Source organism: Protopterus annectens, chromosome 9.part0, assembly GCF_019279795.1.
Source record: "Protopterus annectens isolate FY-2018-M chromosome 9.part0, PAN1.0, whole genome shotgun sequence".
Lineage (NCBI taxonomy): Eukaryota > Metazoa > Chordata > Ceratodontiformes > Protopteridae > Protopterus > Protopterus annectens.
This window is the reverse complement of record NC_056743.1, coordinates 1,752,082,948-1,752,100,316: the sequence shown is the minus strand read 5'-3', so window position 1 is coordinate 1,752,100,316 and position 17,369 is coordinate 1,752,082,948. Positions and strand designations below refer to the sequence as shown.

Below are 17,369 nucleotides of genomic sequence, written 5' to 3'. Positions count from 1 at the left end.
CTAGCCAAAAAGGTACCCTGGCTTTTGCCACCCAAGATAATTATTTTCCTGTGCCCCTGTTGAGCAGAGCCACAGAGGTGATCCCAGGGTGAATTTCCCATTTCCCATCCAATCATTAAGATTTTTCTTGAAGAGTGCTAATGAGGAGCTTTGTTTGATATAGATAGAAAGTTTGTTCCAGAGTATGGGAAGTCTCTGGGACAGGAATCTATCCCTCCAGCATGTTCTGTTTATTGTAGTGACAAGGTTTAGGTCCCTAGAGCGTGTAGCTAGGAGGGATTGGGATTTCTTTAAGTGGAGCATGTCCAACAGCTCTGGGTTTGACATAGCTTTCTACGTTAGGCAGAGATTGCCTCTGAGTAGGTGATATGTGACGGAGTAAAGTTAGAGTTTTTTGAGACGGTCTGTGTAGGGCATCTGTTTGAGGCCGGTAATCCTCTTTGTGAGGTATTTCTGCGGCCTTTCCAGTTGTTGTAGATGTCTTGTGAGGTACATACCAAAAGGGGCGTTGTACTCTATAATGGGTCTAATGAGTGACGAGTAGAGGGGAATAATGACCTCTTTTTTCCCTAGATGAGAAACCTTTTGTGATGAGGTGTGGCATGTAGAAGGATTTCCTGACTACTGTGGTGATGTGATTATCAAAGGAGAGACTACTGTCCACCTGTGTCCCAAGGTTTCTTATCACACTTTTGGTGTTAAGTAGACTACCACTATGTGGTAGCTCATGGGTACAGAGTTTTTACCAAAGGGGATGACAATGCACTTTTTGGCATTGAGCTTGAGGCCATGGCTTTGACACCAGACATCTGTCTCAATGAAGCCCTTTTGTAGGATGTCCACATCGTTACGAGTTTCAGTTATGGCTCCTAGTTTGCAGTCGTGTGTGAACTTCATTAGCCAAAGACCTTCTGTGTTAGCCTGTACTTCAGAAAAGTAGATACTAAACAGGAGAGGACCCAGGACTGAAGCCTGTGGTATTCCACTTGTCACTGGTCTGAAGTCGAATTTGGAGTCTGCTACTTTTACAGTGTGGGTTCTGTCAGTGAGCCAGTTGGCAACCCATGTTGTGATATAGAGATTTATACCTAGTTTAGTGAGTTTATCTATAATTCCAGAGTGGGGGATGGTGTCAGAAGCCTTGGCGAGATCTAGATAGGCTGTGTGAACCACCTTACCCTCGTCTACGACTTTGGTGATTGCTTCAAAGAAGTCACTCAGGTTTAGGAAACATGATCTGCCTTTTACAAACCCGAACTGGGTGGGGTCCAGAATTTGGAGATTACCAATGTCTTTGTTTATAAATCCCATGATGATACATTCCATGGCCTTGCAGTCCAGGCTCATTAGGCTAATGGGGCGGTAGTTCCTGGTGTCCGTGGTGGCTCCCCCTTTGTGGAGTGGGATAACCGTCACTGTGCACTATTCAGTGGGCAACACAGCCTGAGGTGAGGCTATGACTGAACACAGTGCTTAGGTGGGGTGCCAGTTCATTCTGTAGTTCCTGTAGAACGCAGCCTGGGATGTTGTCAGGTCCCATGGATACTGTGTTATTGGCTTTGGAGAGTGTGTTTTTTACCTTTGCAGCCATGATTACAGGAACTTTGCTTTCTTCCGGTATAGAGTTGGGCCCTTTAGGGGGTGAGGGGGGGGGGGTAAAGTTAGCACTGAACCTATCTGCCAGGATGTTGGCAATAGCAGTTGGCTCTGTATATTTAGTGTCATTGTGCTGTAACTCAGAGCAGATCTGAATGTTGCCATTGAGAGTCTTGACATAGCTATAGAATGCTTTGTGGTTGCACTCGCACAAGAAAAGGGGTAATTGACACATCCCTACTGCAAACAACTTCAGCTAACTGTGTGGATGATAGTATCTTAATACCTTTTAAGAACCTGTTTACTAAGGATGTGCAGCAAATGTTAATGGAGGCAAGAAAGCTTGTGACTAGACAAATGTATATAAGCAAATGGAAACGTTTTCTTTAGTTTGTGCCAACAGCATAACCTTCCCCCATCAAGGGCTAGTGTTTCTCTGGTTTTACAGTATTTGTGTGAGTTACTGTCCTATGGGTTTTCTTACTCCTCAGTCAAGGATCATTTGTTGGCCATTTCAATATGTCTGCCCATGGATCCCCCTTGTTCAATGCATTCTTATGGAATAATGTCATTGAAAGAGGTATTGCATAAGAGACCTCCAAGAAAACCGGAGGCGATTCCTTAGGGTTTTAATACTTGCAGAATTTGAAGCAGCTCATCTGGCTGACTTGAGGTTATTTATTTATTTGACATGGAAAACAGAGTTGCTAATTGTTCCCACCCCATGCAAGATGTTCATCTGAGTTGCAGACTGTTATGGTGGGTCAAACTTGTCTCATTTTCCACAGAGACTATTTCTTTGATAATTAATCTTCCTTTTATGCCTAAAGTGGTATCTGAGTTTACTTTAAGACAATCTATTTCTATGTTCTTCTCTGAGCCCAAAAATGAGGGAGAATTGATACTTCATACCTTGAACATCCACTGACAACTCTTGTACTGTCTTGACAGAAGAAAATCTTTCAAAACTTCTGATCGGTTCTTGATTTCCTGTGAAGCTAAGCAGAACTTGTCAAGACAGACTATTTCCAAATGGTTGTCTCAGGCTACTACCTTTTGTTATACCCAGCACAACAAAACTATTCCTGGAGGGACAAGGCACACTCTGCCAGGCCCTTGTCTTCATATATAGCTTTTCAGAAAGGGTTGGACTCTAAAAGCAGCAAATCTGTACTTAATTTTATAAAGCACTACAAGCTAGATTCCTTCTCCATGTCTGTCAGGCTTTGCTAGGATCATTCTCCAGGGGCTCCTGGACCCTTCCCATTTCACCTCCTGGTTCTAATTTATGGTGCTGTACACATGTAGCTTAGGCTACTGCAGCAGTGATCCATATGATGTAGATAGTACAGTTGTGTATTTAAACATACTAGAACAGTTTATATTTATATGATCACTGTTACAGTAGACTCTCCTGCCCTCCACCCCCCCATCTTGTTTTTTTGGTGTGTTATTTATGCCACACTGTGGATTTTTTATTTTTTCTTGGTCCTAGCATTGTCCTTTAAGAACTCAGCCTCCCCCTTTTAATGGCATGAAACCTATGAAGGCCTTGGTGCACAAACCTGTCTTTTAATCAACTCAGCTCAAGTTGTCTAATAGTTTGTGTGCATGGAAGGTGCCCTGAAGCTTTGGAAGCTGTCCGGCTATTATTACTGTATGCCTGATGTAACCCATGTAGCTTAGGCTACTGCAGCAGTGATCATTCGAACATCTACTATTATGGTATGTTTACTTACAAAACTGTACTTTCTCCACTGCCTCTGACAAATATAATGCCATTTCATTACTTGACTCTCTTCCATCCATTATTGTCTGTAAAACAGTATTCACCAGACCACCTTCATAAAGAGCCATAATTTCAAACAGGAAAATCAATCGCTGTAGTATTTGTAACATCTCTAATCGAGCCATTTCCACACTTTTCATCTGCCTAAGCTGTAAATTCTCCAGTAGTTCTCTTTCTCTTCCTGCATCTTCCCTGTCTTCCTGCAATAGTCCCTACGTCTCAACCACAGAAAAAGAGTAGAGGAAGATGTTCTTCATAGTCTTCCTGTCATGCAAAAGCCTGCAACTGGCCCAATTTCCAGAGTCCTTTCATCATCCCTAGACAAAGGACATCTGAAAACTGATGTCTGGATGTCAGGGTGTAAGAAAGGCATCCTTCAGCATCATCTTTGGGTCTTTGTAAGCAGTGAACGAGTAGTCTGATGCCTGAGGACCGCACAACTTCCCCAGTTGTCTGAATTTAAGTGAGAAGGAGGAAAATGTGTGTACCCCTTGTACCCAGCAAGGGGGAGACAAGTGGTCAGCAGATAGAGGGGTTTGGAAGGTGAAAATATGTGCCGCAACACTGATCTACTCGACCATCTACAATTATGGTAAGTGGGACACAACTGGCCTGTGTTCTTTGTAGTCAGTGTTGCAGTACTGATTCTTGGGAGGATTCCCAAAACTAAAAGTTGTGTGATAGGTCATCTGTATTACCTTAGGAAATAAGATTCTGAAGGATGGTAGTAGCAAAACCTTCTCTAGCCCTGAAGATACTGCCTAGGTTATAGTGTTTTGTAAAGGTGAGCACTGAGTTCCATGTGGCTGCTTCTATGGCCTGGGTGGCCACTCTTTTGAGAAAAGTAGTGGCAGTTGCCCTGTACCTGGTGGAGTGAGCTTTAATGTGCCCAGCTAAATCCTTTCCATGATGTAAGTAACAGAATTTAATAATGCAGTTAGCTACCCATTTGAAATGGTTTGTTTGGAGACAGGCTTGACCTGTTTTTACCCCCTGTGAAAGCCACCGGCAATTGATCTGTGTTGGGGTTTTTTGTCCTGTCTAGATAGTACTTGATCTGCCTGTGCACATGCAAGAAGTGGAGGACTTGCTGTGTCCTGTTCTGTGGATTTGGGTGGAAGACTGGCAGGTGGATAACCTGGTGTAAAGTAAGTTCTGTACCAACTTAGGCATAAAAGACAAGTTTGTTCTGAGTGTAACCCTTCCCTGTGGTGGTCTTATAGGTCAGCATCTTTGGACAGGCAGTGGTAGCAGATTCAGAGGGAGTCAAGGTCATTCTATCTAACATATAATTTGTATCCCATGTTAAAATAGGGGTCCTTCTGGGTGTTCTCAAGTGAATCACCCCTTTTAGAAAAAGTTTCATGTTTGGGTGAAAGAAGATAGCTGTGGCACTGTACCGGCAAGCTGATATTGCAGATGCATGTACTTTAATGCCAGAATACGAAAGTCCTTGTCTAAAGAGAAGCACCGCAAGACTGAGTTGATGTCTGCCTGAGATTGATGTTATTGCTGTCACACCATGCAGAAAATCTTTTACATTTTGCTAAGTATGATGTCGTTTCCCTGGTGCCCTGACCAAATTTCAATTAATCAGTGTAAATCTCACCTTAGATCTTTTCTGAAAAGAGGCTGATAATCTAGTAGGACTAACCCGGTCAACAAACACTGAATAAATAAATAAAATGTTATTCTGCAATATTTTATATGCCGTACTAATTATGCCTTTAACAGCTGCATCTGTTCTAAATTCAACTAAAAACTCTACCACAGCAGGTTTTTCACTTTGCCTGTACTCTGAGATCAAGCCCTGGTAGGGAAGGCAGTCTCTATCTAGCCTGCAATCTAAATGTCTTCTTGGCCTCATCCCTCTCTATTACTTTTCCTGTGTGAGTTATTTGATCCCAGTATCTTTGTTTCTTTATCAGGTTTCTCCAGTAAACTGCAGCCCCTTTTTGCCTATTTTCTGTACCTCTACTTGCAGTCATCCCCCCAGGGGAAGACATACAAATCTATCAAGCTGCAGTCATCCCTTTTGGCAAAATCTCCTTTCTCCATTGTCGCATTGGTTTAGTTTTTGGAATACTTTCTGCTAATACATGAATATAATAATCCGTGTAGTTGTTATTCTCTTTAAAGATCTCTTTAAGACCTGAAAAATATTTCAAATGGTCTCAAAATGTTCCACAACACTGAGATGTCCTTTTCTTGATTTATCAGGTACAAAATATAATACACAAATAAACCAACTTTTCTTGATTACCATGCTAATTATATCCTTGTATTTCTGATTCCCATATTTACTTCACTAGTGGCTCTAAATGTAAAGCAAATAACAAAGGGGAAAGATGCACCCTTTCCTGGTTCCTCTGTTCAAACACAGCTTACATGAGAGGAACCCTTCCCACTTTATTTCTTGTCCCGATCCTTCATATATCCTTCTAATTAACTTGCAAAAGCTTCTAGAGGCCTACTCATAAAATCCCAGCTTACTCTGTCAAATGCTTTCTCTGCGTCAAGGCCCACCACTAACAGAGGTATTATCTCACATTCTGCTTCCTTCTGGATCAGCATTGTTGTATTAATGTCAAGTGTTTTCCTCCTCTCCACAAAACCACACTAATCTAGAGTCTGAGATATTGTTGTGGTTTGTCTGAATCATTGTGGGGAGGTTAACAGTATTCAGGCCCATACTTTTTTTTTTTCTTTCTTTTTCCTAGGATTGTATTTGGGGAGAAGCAAATTTCCTGATAATATCGTTTGGTATATTTAAAGAGCTATTTTAGTTACTTGTATGTTTATCAGCTATTAGCCATAGCTGTGAGTGGTTTGATTTTTGATGAGGTTGCAACCACTTTTAAATTTAACAGTGGATTGGCCAGAATAGTATTTTCATTAAATAAAGGAATAATTTATTGTTGCCGTGTTTTATGTAAATTGTATGTATGAATGTGTTACGATGTAAAAGTACTGTGCTGCTTAAAGTTTCAGTAAAGGCATGTTTTGCTGGATAAAATGTTTTACTTGCAGGTCATTTCAGACTTTTTTTTATAAAATGTAATGAAACAGTGAATTTTTAGTGAATTTCCTCATAATGTTCTTTGTTATGTTGGCCTCCCATTGTTTAAATATGTTCTAATGTGATGTAAATATTATTTTTTCTTGCATCAGAGCAATACAGTCAGAGATCACGACACACCTGTGTGATAGCAAGTGACTCTGATAGTGAAAATTCGAGCACTATCAATCAGTCTGTAGCCATGGCGATAGCTGGTTCGCCACTGCCTCATGGTTATAAACCTGCTGCCTTCCAACTTCCTGCTGCAGTAAGTACTTAACATATTTTATTGCTTTTATAGTTTCAGTGTTAATGTTGTAAAATTGTAGAACAAAAAAGTGCTTATTTATGTGTGGTCAGTTGAGTGCACTATTGTAGAAGAGGACAGTTTTTAGGCAGTCTGAGGAATAATGCTGAAAAAAAGTTAAGAACACATTAACAGTGAAAAATACAGTAGTACGTATTTGTATTGGTCTTAACAAGGAACTGTACTGAGCATTTGCAGATATTTTTTGCTACGAGTTACATTGTTCACTTACTGATTGCTGTTGGTATGAGAGCTGCTCAACGGAGCCATCATCATCAAGGAAGCCAGTGAGAGTGAATGTTTTTCTCAAGTCCTTGTGGGTTCCCACATGACATTCTGACAGAAATGCATTCTGACAATGTCAGCTCAGTAACCCATAGGTCAGATCATGGCAGCTTGTGAAAGAAATGCAGCTTGATAGATTTGTATGTCTTCCCCTGTATGCTACATGTTGCAACATCATCTCTCACTGGTTTGGTCATGCATCTGTTTGGGTTGCCTTCTGAATCCAAGGATGTGGGCAGGCTAGCATTTACAGGCAGGGTCCATCAGTATTCAAACTGCTACTCAAATTTTGGTAGAAGCAGTTTAAGCACAGATTTGGAAAGATTGCCCTTCTGTTTTACATTTTTATTTCTTTAAATGCTCTCTCTCCTACACCTTTTTAAAGACATTTGAAATACTTTTTCTTTGTGTACTTGCATCTTGGTGGGCTAGCCTTGATTGACAGCAGCTCTAGCTAATCAGAACTGTTGTTTGTTATTTCAACATCTGTGCATGAGCAGATGCAAGAACAAGACACAATACTCTGCTGAGCATTCACCCATTTTGAAAGACCCAATATGTCTGATCACACTAGACAATATTTATTATTACAGCTTGACCTTATTTGCTTAGCTCTTACATTTTAGTCTCCAGCTGTTTAGCAATTACAGACTGTAGTTTGTGTAGTTTTATGCCCAATTCAGTTGACATAAAGGTGTAGGTAGGAAGACGACATGTACTGTACTTTGAGCAGTCAGATTGTATACTGTTAACCACCTTTTTCTGAAAAAGTTCCCATTTTAGTCTTTTGCTTCTAAACAGATACACACTAAAGTGTGTGTACCCTTCTGAACAAGTCCGTTTAGTGTTTCATCATGTTAAAAAAAGTGGCATACATTGTTACTTGAATAATCAGCTTGAATACTTTATACTGATAATTTTGAAACACCAGACTATTGCTAATAAGCAAGATATTTACTAAACTTGCACAGCCAATTGAATAATTTGTTTTAATGCTCAAGTCATTTACCAAAAGGGACTAGAAAAAAGGCTTTTACTGATATTTATCATACACTTGTGTACTGCCTTTCATTTACACAAAAATAGAATTAACTTGCCCCTAACCTAACATGGAGTAACTAAACTGTGTTAGAAAACTTACAAAGACACACATTTCTTACTCAGTGTCACAGTTGTGGAGTATATATAAAAATGACAGTTAATCAAAATCTTTGTCATAACTGTTCCAGACTTGAAAAAATAATTACAATACTTGATGGGAAAAGGTAGATATGAACCAGACTACATTTCATAATAGTAATGCTGTGTGCACAGTTACTGAAAATGTCACCTCTTCGACTGAAGATATTATATCATCCCTTGTATTACTTGGTAAGATATCTGACCTATTGAACAAGGAATGCACTCTCAACCCAAGGTTAAGACATCTACTAGAAACAAGATAAAAAGGTTACATGGAAAAGAACACATTTCTATTACAGACTATAGTAAGCTAAGTTCAGTAGTTACAGCCAAACAGTGTAAGATTAAGAACAAAGCTGAGCCAGCACTGTGGCTTAGAAGGATGAAGTCCTAGCTATGGCCTAGGGAACCCAGCTTTGATTAGTGGCTTGGGCATCTGAGAATGCTGGCAAGGAGAGATGGGGGGCATTCATCTAAATGTCCCCTGCAGGGAAGTATGGTCCATAGAGAGAAGTAGCCCTCAGACATGAAATAGGTGAATGCGGGGGGGGGGGGGGGGGGCCACGACTAAGGGGTAGGTCATAAATGAAAAAAAATCTCACGAGCCCCAACCTTAGAATGGTGATAGTTAATGAGTCTGTAGGGTGATGGACAGGTTCTCTGGAGTAAGCTGAAATGAGTAATACATAATGAAAGTAACATGAAAAAAAAGATTAAGAACAAAGCCTTCCTGAATAAAAAGAAACCAAATGTAACTGCTCCACGTTTCAGACATGATAAGTAGAGCAAAGATGTTATCAAATTCTGGCAGCCTTAGTTTAGAAAGTATTGAAATATTGACAGAGTTGTTATTACAACCACTACAAGCATTGGATATTGCTATAAGTTGTGTCACACCACAAAAGCCTGGATCTGGACTAATGTGTACTTTGAATGGTATCACATAAGAATTTACCTCACAGCGTCTACACAATGAAGCACAAGCTATAAATGTCTTACCCCACAAGTAACTCAAGATGTCTAGAAATCATGGTGCCAGATTAAATATTCAAAAAGTGGCCAAAGCATAGCAGTAATGAGTGAAAATGCTGATTGTTTTAGCAAAATGGTTGAAAAAAAGAGTACTTGGTGTTTTATCCAAGATGTCAAACCTAGATGAAATTGTTGAAGATTGACAGTGTAAAGGAAAAGGTAAATAAAGAAATCTTGAGTAATGAGTGATACTACAACATTTAATACCCCTAGAAAAATTAATCAAAAGTTACCAGAAAGTGTTACTAAATTCTCATTTATGTCATCTAGGTGCACCTAACTGTATTAAAACAACTTGGACTGCTGCTTAAAAGCATCTCACTTAAACTTGGTGTTTGTTGGTATCACTACACAGTGTTTGCACGTCTCATTATTGAATATAATATGTTCGGCAGTTATAAATCTGGGCAAATACTTACATTAGAATCTGTTTAAGAAATGTTTACTAAAAGGATTACGGCAGTTACACTGAACAATGTTGAAATTTAGACTGTTTCAGCATCACGTATAGACACTATAGGGACAGATAAGTACTAGCCTACAACGTATATCATGAGGAGTTGTTACAAATATTATTAAATTTTGATATGCATCCATTTATATGCATGCATAGAGATGAGCATGATAAGTTCAGTTTTAGGATTAGTTTGAATTGAGCTAAAGTGACAAGCTCCTTCTTAACACTGTGCATTACAGCAGCATGGAAAAAGCCACCTCATGTTATTCACAGTTTTGAGAGCTTGAATGTTTTTAAAATAAGGGAGGATAAATAGGCTGGCAATTGGGCATTTAACCCTAGTTTATGAGAGTCAGTGTCTGCTAATAGCTTTTGGGCCTGAACACTGGTTAGCTGAACTTGTGAACAGTCAAGGCTTTGTGTAAGTGTTTTATCCCCGAATTTCTTACACACTGATCCATTGTGGCAGTCTATTTTTCCTTTGTGTTTAGAGAGAGATCATTTATATCTGTGTATTTCTGTATGAAATGAAATTAATTGTTATGCTTTGTGTTGTTTTTCCTCTTTTTTTTTTTTTTGACCCCATCAACATTTATGTCCATCCTGCTTTCCCCAGTAGGCCTTTTGGTTCCCTTCTTATCTCCTGCATTTGAGGATACAGAAGTAGGGAGGCAAGAGTTTAGGATCTGTGTCATCATACTTTGGAGATGTGGAGGCTTTATGCTGCTGCAGTCCTCCTCCGTCAGCAGACAAGATTTGTAGGGTATCTGCAGCTCTGTGCGAGTGCAGTCTTACAGTACACAACTGAGGTGTTCAACAAGAGTGCATGTTTTGTGAAGTAACACACCTGAGCCCATTTTACTAAGGGGTGCATTTCTAGGAATTCTGTCACAGAACACTTCTTTAGCTGGATGTGACCAGACACCCCCCCCCCCGCCCCCCGAAGGGAGAGTCCAAGTCAGCTGCCCACTGTTACTTTTCTCCAGCTGGCATGTCTAGCAGGTGAGTTGCTTATCAGACTTGGGGCTTAGTTAAAATTTCAAGAACAAACCTTAAAAAGCCAAACAAAGTAAATGAAAAAACAAGCAGGCAACGGATTCTTCAACACTTCATTCTTGTAAGTGCTTTCACTGACACCAGTGTATCAGCTTCTTCAGACTAAAAGAAAATTCTAAATTTGTTTATAGTATGCATTTTGATTTATACCTGTGCTTGCCAAGGTGCTAACAAAATTTGTTTTAGTAGTAAGAAATGATTTTAATGCGCCACATACATTCTTACTGCATGTATTTCTGAACTGTGTGGAACAGATGAAAGTTCTCTAATTAATGTAGATGGACAGTGGGATTGATTAACATTTTGTAGAATTTGAGGGCCTTGAACCTTCTTGTTTAAAATGCAATAACTTTTTGCCTTCTTTAATTCAGCTTTTGATAGTTCAGTAGGCTGTAACTTTGGTCCATATTGAATGTATACTCCTTTGTATGTAATTTTTTTAATTACAAGTTTTTTTTTTTTTCCCTACAGGCTGCTCGTCAGTATAGTACGCTATCAGCAGAGACCAGCAGGACCCTTCTAATCTGCTTGCTGTGGGTCTTGAAAAATGCTGATGAAGACAGCCTTCAGAGTTGGGCTGCAGACCTGTCTGTTATGCAGATCAACCGACTGCTGGATTTGCTATACCTCTGTGTTTCTTGCTTTGAATACAAGGTGAATTTCCTCTATAAATGACAGTGTCAAGTTCTCTTTATACCTTTTCCTTCAAAGGTACACCCCATTCCTCCTTGTAGTTAGCAGTGATGTTTCTACCTTTCGTTTTGGATCTGACTTGCTACTGATTTTATTTCATTTTTGTTTTTCTGTGTCTTTGTTATAATTGTATGTTTTGTTAGTCTGAAATACTGGAAGCTTAAAATTAAGTTGGAAAATGTATTTAACTTTACAGAAGTGTTCATTATGTAGTTTGGTATAGAAGATCCATTAGAACATTAAATGTAGGTACAGTCAGTCTGAGATTACACTTCAGTATACAGTAGTTCCTTCATGTGTACCTTAATCTTTCCCAGGTAGAACTGAGGGAGATAGTGACCGGGGGAAACTTGCACTAATGTCACTTGAAAAGGGAGTGGGTAGGCCATATATAAAAAAAGACCCCCACCGAATGGAACATAGACAGCTGACCCCCCCATGATACCCTTTGGATGTATGACTGGCCCCCAGCAATACCGGAGTAAGTCCAAGGTGGTAGGAAGATGGCTGGGTAGACCCGATGTGATGTGGGGCACTGGGTAGTCTGATTGGTAGAATAAGGTCCTCAGAAACCAAAATAAAATAGACTTAGTCCCTTTTTTTAAATTTCTCCAAGTCTTTGGGTTTCTAATACCATGCTGGGAATGGACTGCATTCCTAAGTCAAAGTATGATTAAAGTTCAAGAAATTAGTATTGTTTCAGTTTTTGATGTTAGTCAGAAGTGCTCTTCATAGCACCCACAATGTGCCCAGTAACTCCTTCTGCAATTTTTTTGGAGTTATGTGTATCAGTTACTTATCTAAGTATGATTATAAATTCTTTTTTATAAGACCCATTGCTCCTACCACTTCTGGAACTGTCTGGGTATCTTTTTTTCCACATTGCCCTCATGTTTGCCTGCAAATCCTGGTATTTCATGGCTTTGTGTCTCTGTGTGCATAAGACACTGCAGTCACTAGGTGTAGCAATTTCAATAATGCTACTTTTGTCTTTTTTTCATGGACTACTATATCTGGTTTTCACTCATCTTTTTTTATTTTTTTTTTGAACTGTTTGTAATGGCTGATCCCATGTGATATGAATTTCATCATTTTCTATGATGCTTTGTGGCTCATGTTTCCAGTGCTTTTTAGCTACTTCAGTATTATAATGTTTGCACAATCCCCAGTGCAACAGTCTTGCCACATTATTATGCCTTTCATTATACAGTCCTTCTGCCATTAGTATATCACAACCAGCAACAAGATGTGTGACTGTTTCCAGTTCTTTTTTTTTTTTTACAAAACCTACATTTGTCTGTTTCTCCCATATGTTCAATGTACTTTATAAACCAACATGTATGTAGTCCACTATCTTGGGCCGTCAATATTAACCTTTCGTCTTTTGGTTTAAATTCACCTCTTCTTAACCATTCCTGCATTCAATCCTGATTGTTCCAAGAGTTTTCTGTACTTGCAACTATATTTATGTATTTTCCAAATTTCTTGCCTTCTCTTCTGAGTCTTCATCTTGTATTCTTTCTTTTGTTTTTGGCACATTCAGCTGCTGCTTGATTTTTATCTACTTCTGGTTTGATTTCTATTCCCACTTTGCACTGATATGCTTCTGCTAAAAGCAGGGAAGTCATCTTAAACTTATTCTCCTCATGTTTCAAAACTTTCACTACATTTAGGTCTTGTGAGGTCAGAAGATATGTTTGCAGTCCCACGATTGCAGATCTGTACATGTAATCAATTTTGAGGAGGCCCTTACCTCCTTCAGAATGGGGAATATCTAGTCTTGGTATGCATTGATTTTTTATAAACCATTTGATGAGCATGAAACATCCTTCTTGTTTTACTGTCCAATGTATCCAACACATTTTGGGGCCAATCAGTCACTCCAAAACTGTAAGTTAGGACAGGAAGAGCAAATTGGTTTATAGCTTTGACTTTGTTGCTAGATGTCAGTGTTGTTTTCAGTATTAATTTAAGTCTTCTAAAATATTTCTTACTGTTTTTCACATTTGTTCTTATTTTATTGTTGAGCCTTTATCAATTCTCAAATATTTATACAGTCCATCTTGCTCAAGGTCTTTTATATCACATTCCTTTCCCAAAATCATGTTTTCATGATGCTGCAGTTTTCCTGCTTTAACGGTTGATTTTGCACATTTATCAAGACAAAATGACATTCTTGTAACATCTGAAAAAGTTTTAACCGCTTGCAGTGTGCTTTCAGTTCTTCACCTGATGTCTTAAATCATCTACAGTAAGATCATCAGAAGTCTTTACACTTCGTTGTTTTCTGAGAGCCAAATTGTAGCCACGACCTAATCTGTTAAGTAGACAGTTTAATGGGTTAAAGGCAAGACAGAAGAGCAGCTGTGACAGAGAGTGACCCTGGAATATCCCCCTTTGAATTTTTATCCCTGGAATAATAATTTGTCCTTTATCATGGCTTAACTGCAAAGTGGTTTGCCACTGATTCATGGTTGCTTTAATGCAATTAATCAGTGTAGGGTGTATCTTATACATTTTTAAGCATTCTTTTATCCATGAATATGAGATGCTGTCAAAGGCTTTTTTGTAACCTATCCATGCCATACTTAGATTCTTTCCATTTTTACAGTTCTCCATTATGAATTTATTTAACATTAAATTATCTCTTCTTCCATATTCTATTGGAATGATTGAATTATCTTCTAAATGACTATAAACTCTGTTGGCATCAACTCCAGTGTATTGTTTATATGTCTTCAGAAGGCAAGTTATTGGTCTATAGTTTTTATGATAGATTGCAGGTTCACTCTTAAGTAGGAGTATTGTTTTTCCTGTTGTTAACCAGGCTGGTGTCTGTTCATGGTGCACATATAAGTAGTTCTTACTTATGGCTAAATCTTCATGGAAAGTTGTTAATACTTTTAACCAGAACTTAGGTACTGCATCTGGGCTTGGGGTTTTCCAATTAGCAGCTTTTCTTAAATTTGTTTCAATCTCTCTGGCCATTACTTCATCCCATTGCATATCCTGTACATTTTAACTTCTTATTCTTTCGTTTACTTCTATTCATTTAGGACATAGCTCTCACCTTCTTAGTACAAAAATCTGGACAAACCCAGACAGATTTGGGGGACAAAGGCCCAAAAACAGGGACGGATTTTAAATATTGCTCTTATAAACTTAGAAGGTTGTTAGAATATCAAGATTTGTTTAGCATGTATTTTTCTAAAGAATATGAAGTTTGAAACACAAATGTATATCATTATTTAGTGATTCCATTCTCAGATCATCACAGTGATTTGCCAGACAATCACAAATTTTATGAAGAACTGACCAAAAATAAGAGGCAAAAATCTGGACAGTTGAGAGGCATGATTTAGCATCTCTGTTATGTTCCACAGGATCTTCATAGATATTTCTCCAAAATGTATCTATTTCTTCATTTTTTGGTGATGTTTCAGTTCCTATTGCCATATTTCCCCATTTTCTGTAAAAAATTTTTGGGTCATCAGTAAATTGCTTATTTGGTACTTATCCTTTATATTTATCTGCATTATCTTCTAAGTTTTTCTGCCTGTGCTGATATTTTTAGTTTATTATTTGCAATAGTGCACAATAGATCCTGATCTCTTCTGATATTGCGCATTGCTTTTATCACATCTATATTTCTGAGTGTTTTTGTTAATCTATACTCTTCTAACAGTGACACTTCTCATTTTAGTTGCTTTATAGTTTTCTCTATTCGATACTTCCATGATTGCATTCACTTTCTCCCCTTCCTTTCCCTTACTACCTTGTGTTTTTGTGGTAAGACTTTGTCATTACTTTTGCTGTACAGTAATATTTTATTTATTTATTTTATTTTATTTTATTTTATTTTACATTTGTTGACCGGGATAGTCCGACTGGATGCATGTCCATTTTCAGCGGAGGCCTGGGGAGAAAAGCTCCTCATAACAAAATAGAATGCAGACAGTACATACATAAAAGAGTTTCAAACAAAGGAAACATATCAAAATATAAACACAGGATACAAGCAGATGATATAATTCACAATGTGCAGACATACATATGATATGAGGCATGGGTAATTAACTAAACAGCAGGTTGGGTAGGAACATAATTTAGTGCAGTTGTTAATCAGGTTTAGAGCTGGGGCACAGCCAATGTGACATGAGGTGGTTTTTGAGGTCTCTTTTAAATAAGGGTGTGAGGTTTCCTTGGTAATGGTAGTAGGGAGTTGGTTCCAGATTTTACCAATTGAGTTGACAAATAGAGCATATAATATATCCTGTTTATTTCTGTTGTATTGCATGAATCTCTATGGACAGTCTTAATTGCCATGTTAATTTGTTTTATCAAACTTCTAACTTTTTGGGTTTTATTTACTTTTTGTAGGCTGTTTCTTTCATTGACCTTAATGTGTCTGTCCATCTCTATTAAATCAAGCAACTCTTCTCTTAGGTAATTTTCTTCTAAACTGAGGGCATATTCTTTGTTCTCCATTTTCTGTGGGGATTCTATAGATCCACAACATCTTCCTGTGCCACATTCTCTTTGGTTTCAGCCTGTGTCATCCATTACTCTTTCATATGGGAACTCACTGGCCTATCACCCCACAACATTGGCTGCGTCAGAGTTGCCACAGGTTCCTGTTCCTCCCTTTGTTGTGCAAATCCAACTGAAGGTTTGTACTGGTTTCCTGTGGAATGCTCCAAAGTATCTTTATCTGGCAACTTATCAGATGTTTCTCACTCCATTGATTTTGCCTTAATTTGGGGATCCATTGCTCTATCATGCTGTGATGTTTTTTGAGTTAGGTTTTCTACACTAAATGCTTCACTTTGCAGGTAATCTGTAGCCTCAGTTTCTATTTCTTTAACTTCTCCATTACTAACATTACTAATCCTCTTTGTTTTCTTTTTTTTTTTTATTGTAAAATTTTCCATGTCCAGCTGCCTTTGCGTGTATTTCTCTTCAAATATCTTTGGTGCTGCTCTTTTTGTGTTGATTAGTCTTGTCTTCTCATTTGCATAAATATTACACCACATTAAATCTCTTTTTCTTTCCCATGTCCGTATTTCTTCTTCAGATGTCTATGGATTCTCTTATTTTTCCTTACTTTGGGGACTCGTTATTTCATCGTACTGATGTAACCTGTTAGACTTTCTACACTAAATCCTTCACTTCGCAAGTATTCCATGACTTCAACTTCTATTTTTTTAACTTCTATTTTTACTTATCTTCTGATTTACATTCTCTCTATGTGATCTCTTTTTTATTGTGAAAATGTCCATATCTAAATGCCTTTGCCTGTATTTCCTTTTGAATATCTATGGAGCTTCCTTTTTTGTGTTGATTAATTTGGCTTTCTCCTTTGCATAAACATTGCACCATATCAGATCTCTCTTTCTTATGCCAATATTTCTTTTTTATACCTATCAAAAGTCTTTAGATTTTGTTCTTTATATTTTAGAGCTTCCTCAGTTGCTTCTTTTTCCAAACAGAAAATGGTTTCTTGGTATATATATATATAATGTTTTTCATAATTCTGTTGTATTAAGGAACACAGATTTTTATTTTAAGCTTCTGACAGTTTTTCTTGTGAAAGTATTTTTTTTCCTCTAATTTCTGTCTTAATCTTTTTTTTTTCAAATAATATAATGTTTAACAATACAATCATCAATAAACAAGTATTATAAACCTTTATATACACTATGTACAACTGACCTGAACAAAGGAGAGAAAAAAAATAATAAAATATATGAAATTAGTAACACAAATTTATAATATTCAGTTAATAAATTATAAAGTTACACATTAATTATTTAGGGTACATTTTTAATTTCTCAATAAGAGTTAAATTTTTTTCCCAAGGATTGTTTGTCCATGTTTTCGGTGAAATTCTCGATTCCTTTACCTTGATTTCTAA

At 37.9% G+C, this 17,369-nt stretch overlaps 1 protein-coding gene across 8 annotated transcripts in view; it reads left to right on the top strand.

Annotated features, from left to right (window-relative positions):
* The window catches only part of DOCK6 (dedicator of cytokinesis 6), a 2,991,519-nt gene that overhangs the window by 2,258,589 nt on the left and 715,561 nt on the right, over positions 1–17,369 (top strand). For all 8 annotated transcript variants that reach the window (XM_044084603.1, XM_044084600.1, XM_044084599.1 and 5 more), the window contains 2 exons: positions 6,557–6,711; positions 11,234–11,416. In XM_044084603.1, the coding sequence (XP_043940538.1) occupies positions 6,557–6,711; positions 11,234–11,416 (338 nt within the window). The remainder of the gene's footprint in view (positions 1–6,556; positions 6,712–11,233; positions 11,417–17,369) is intronic.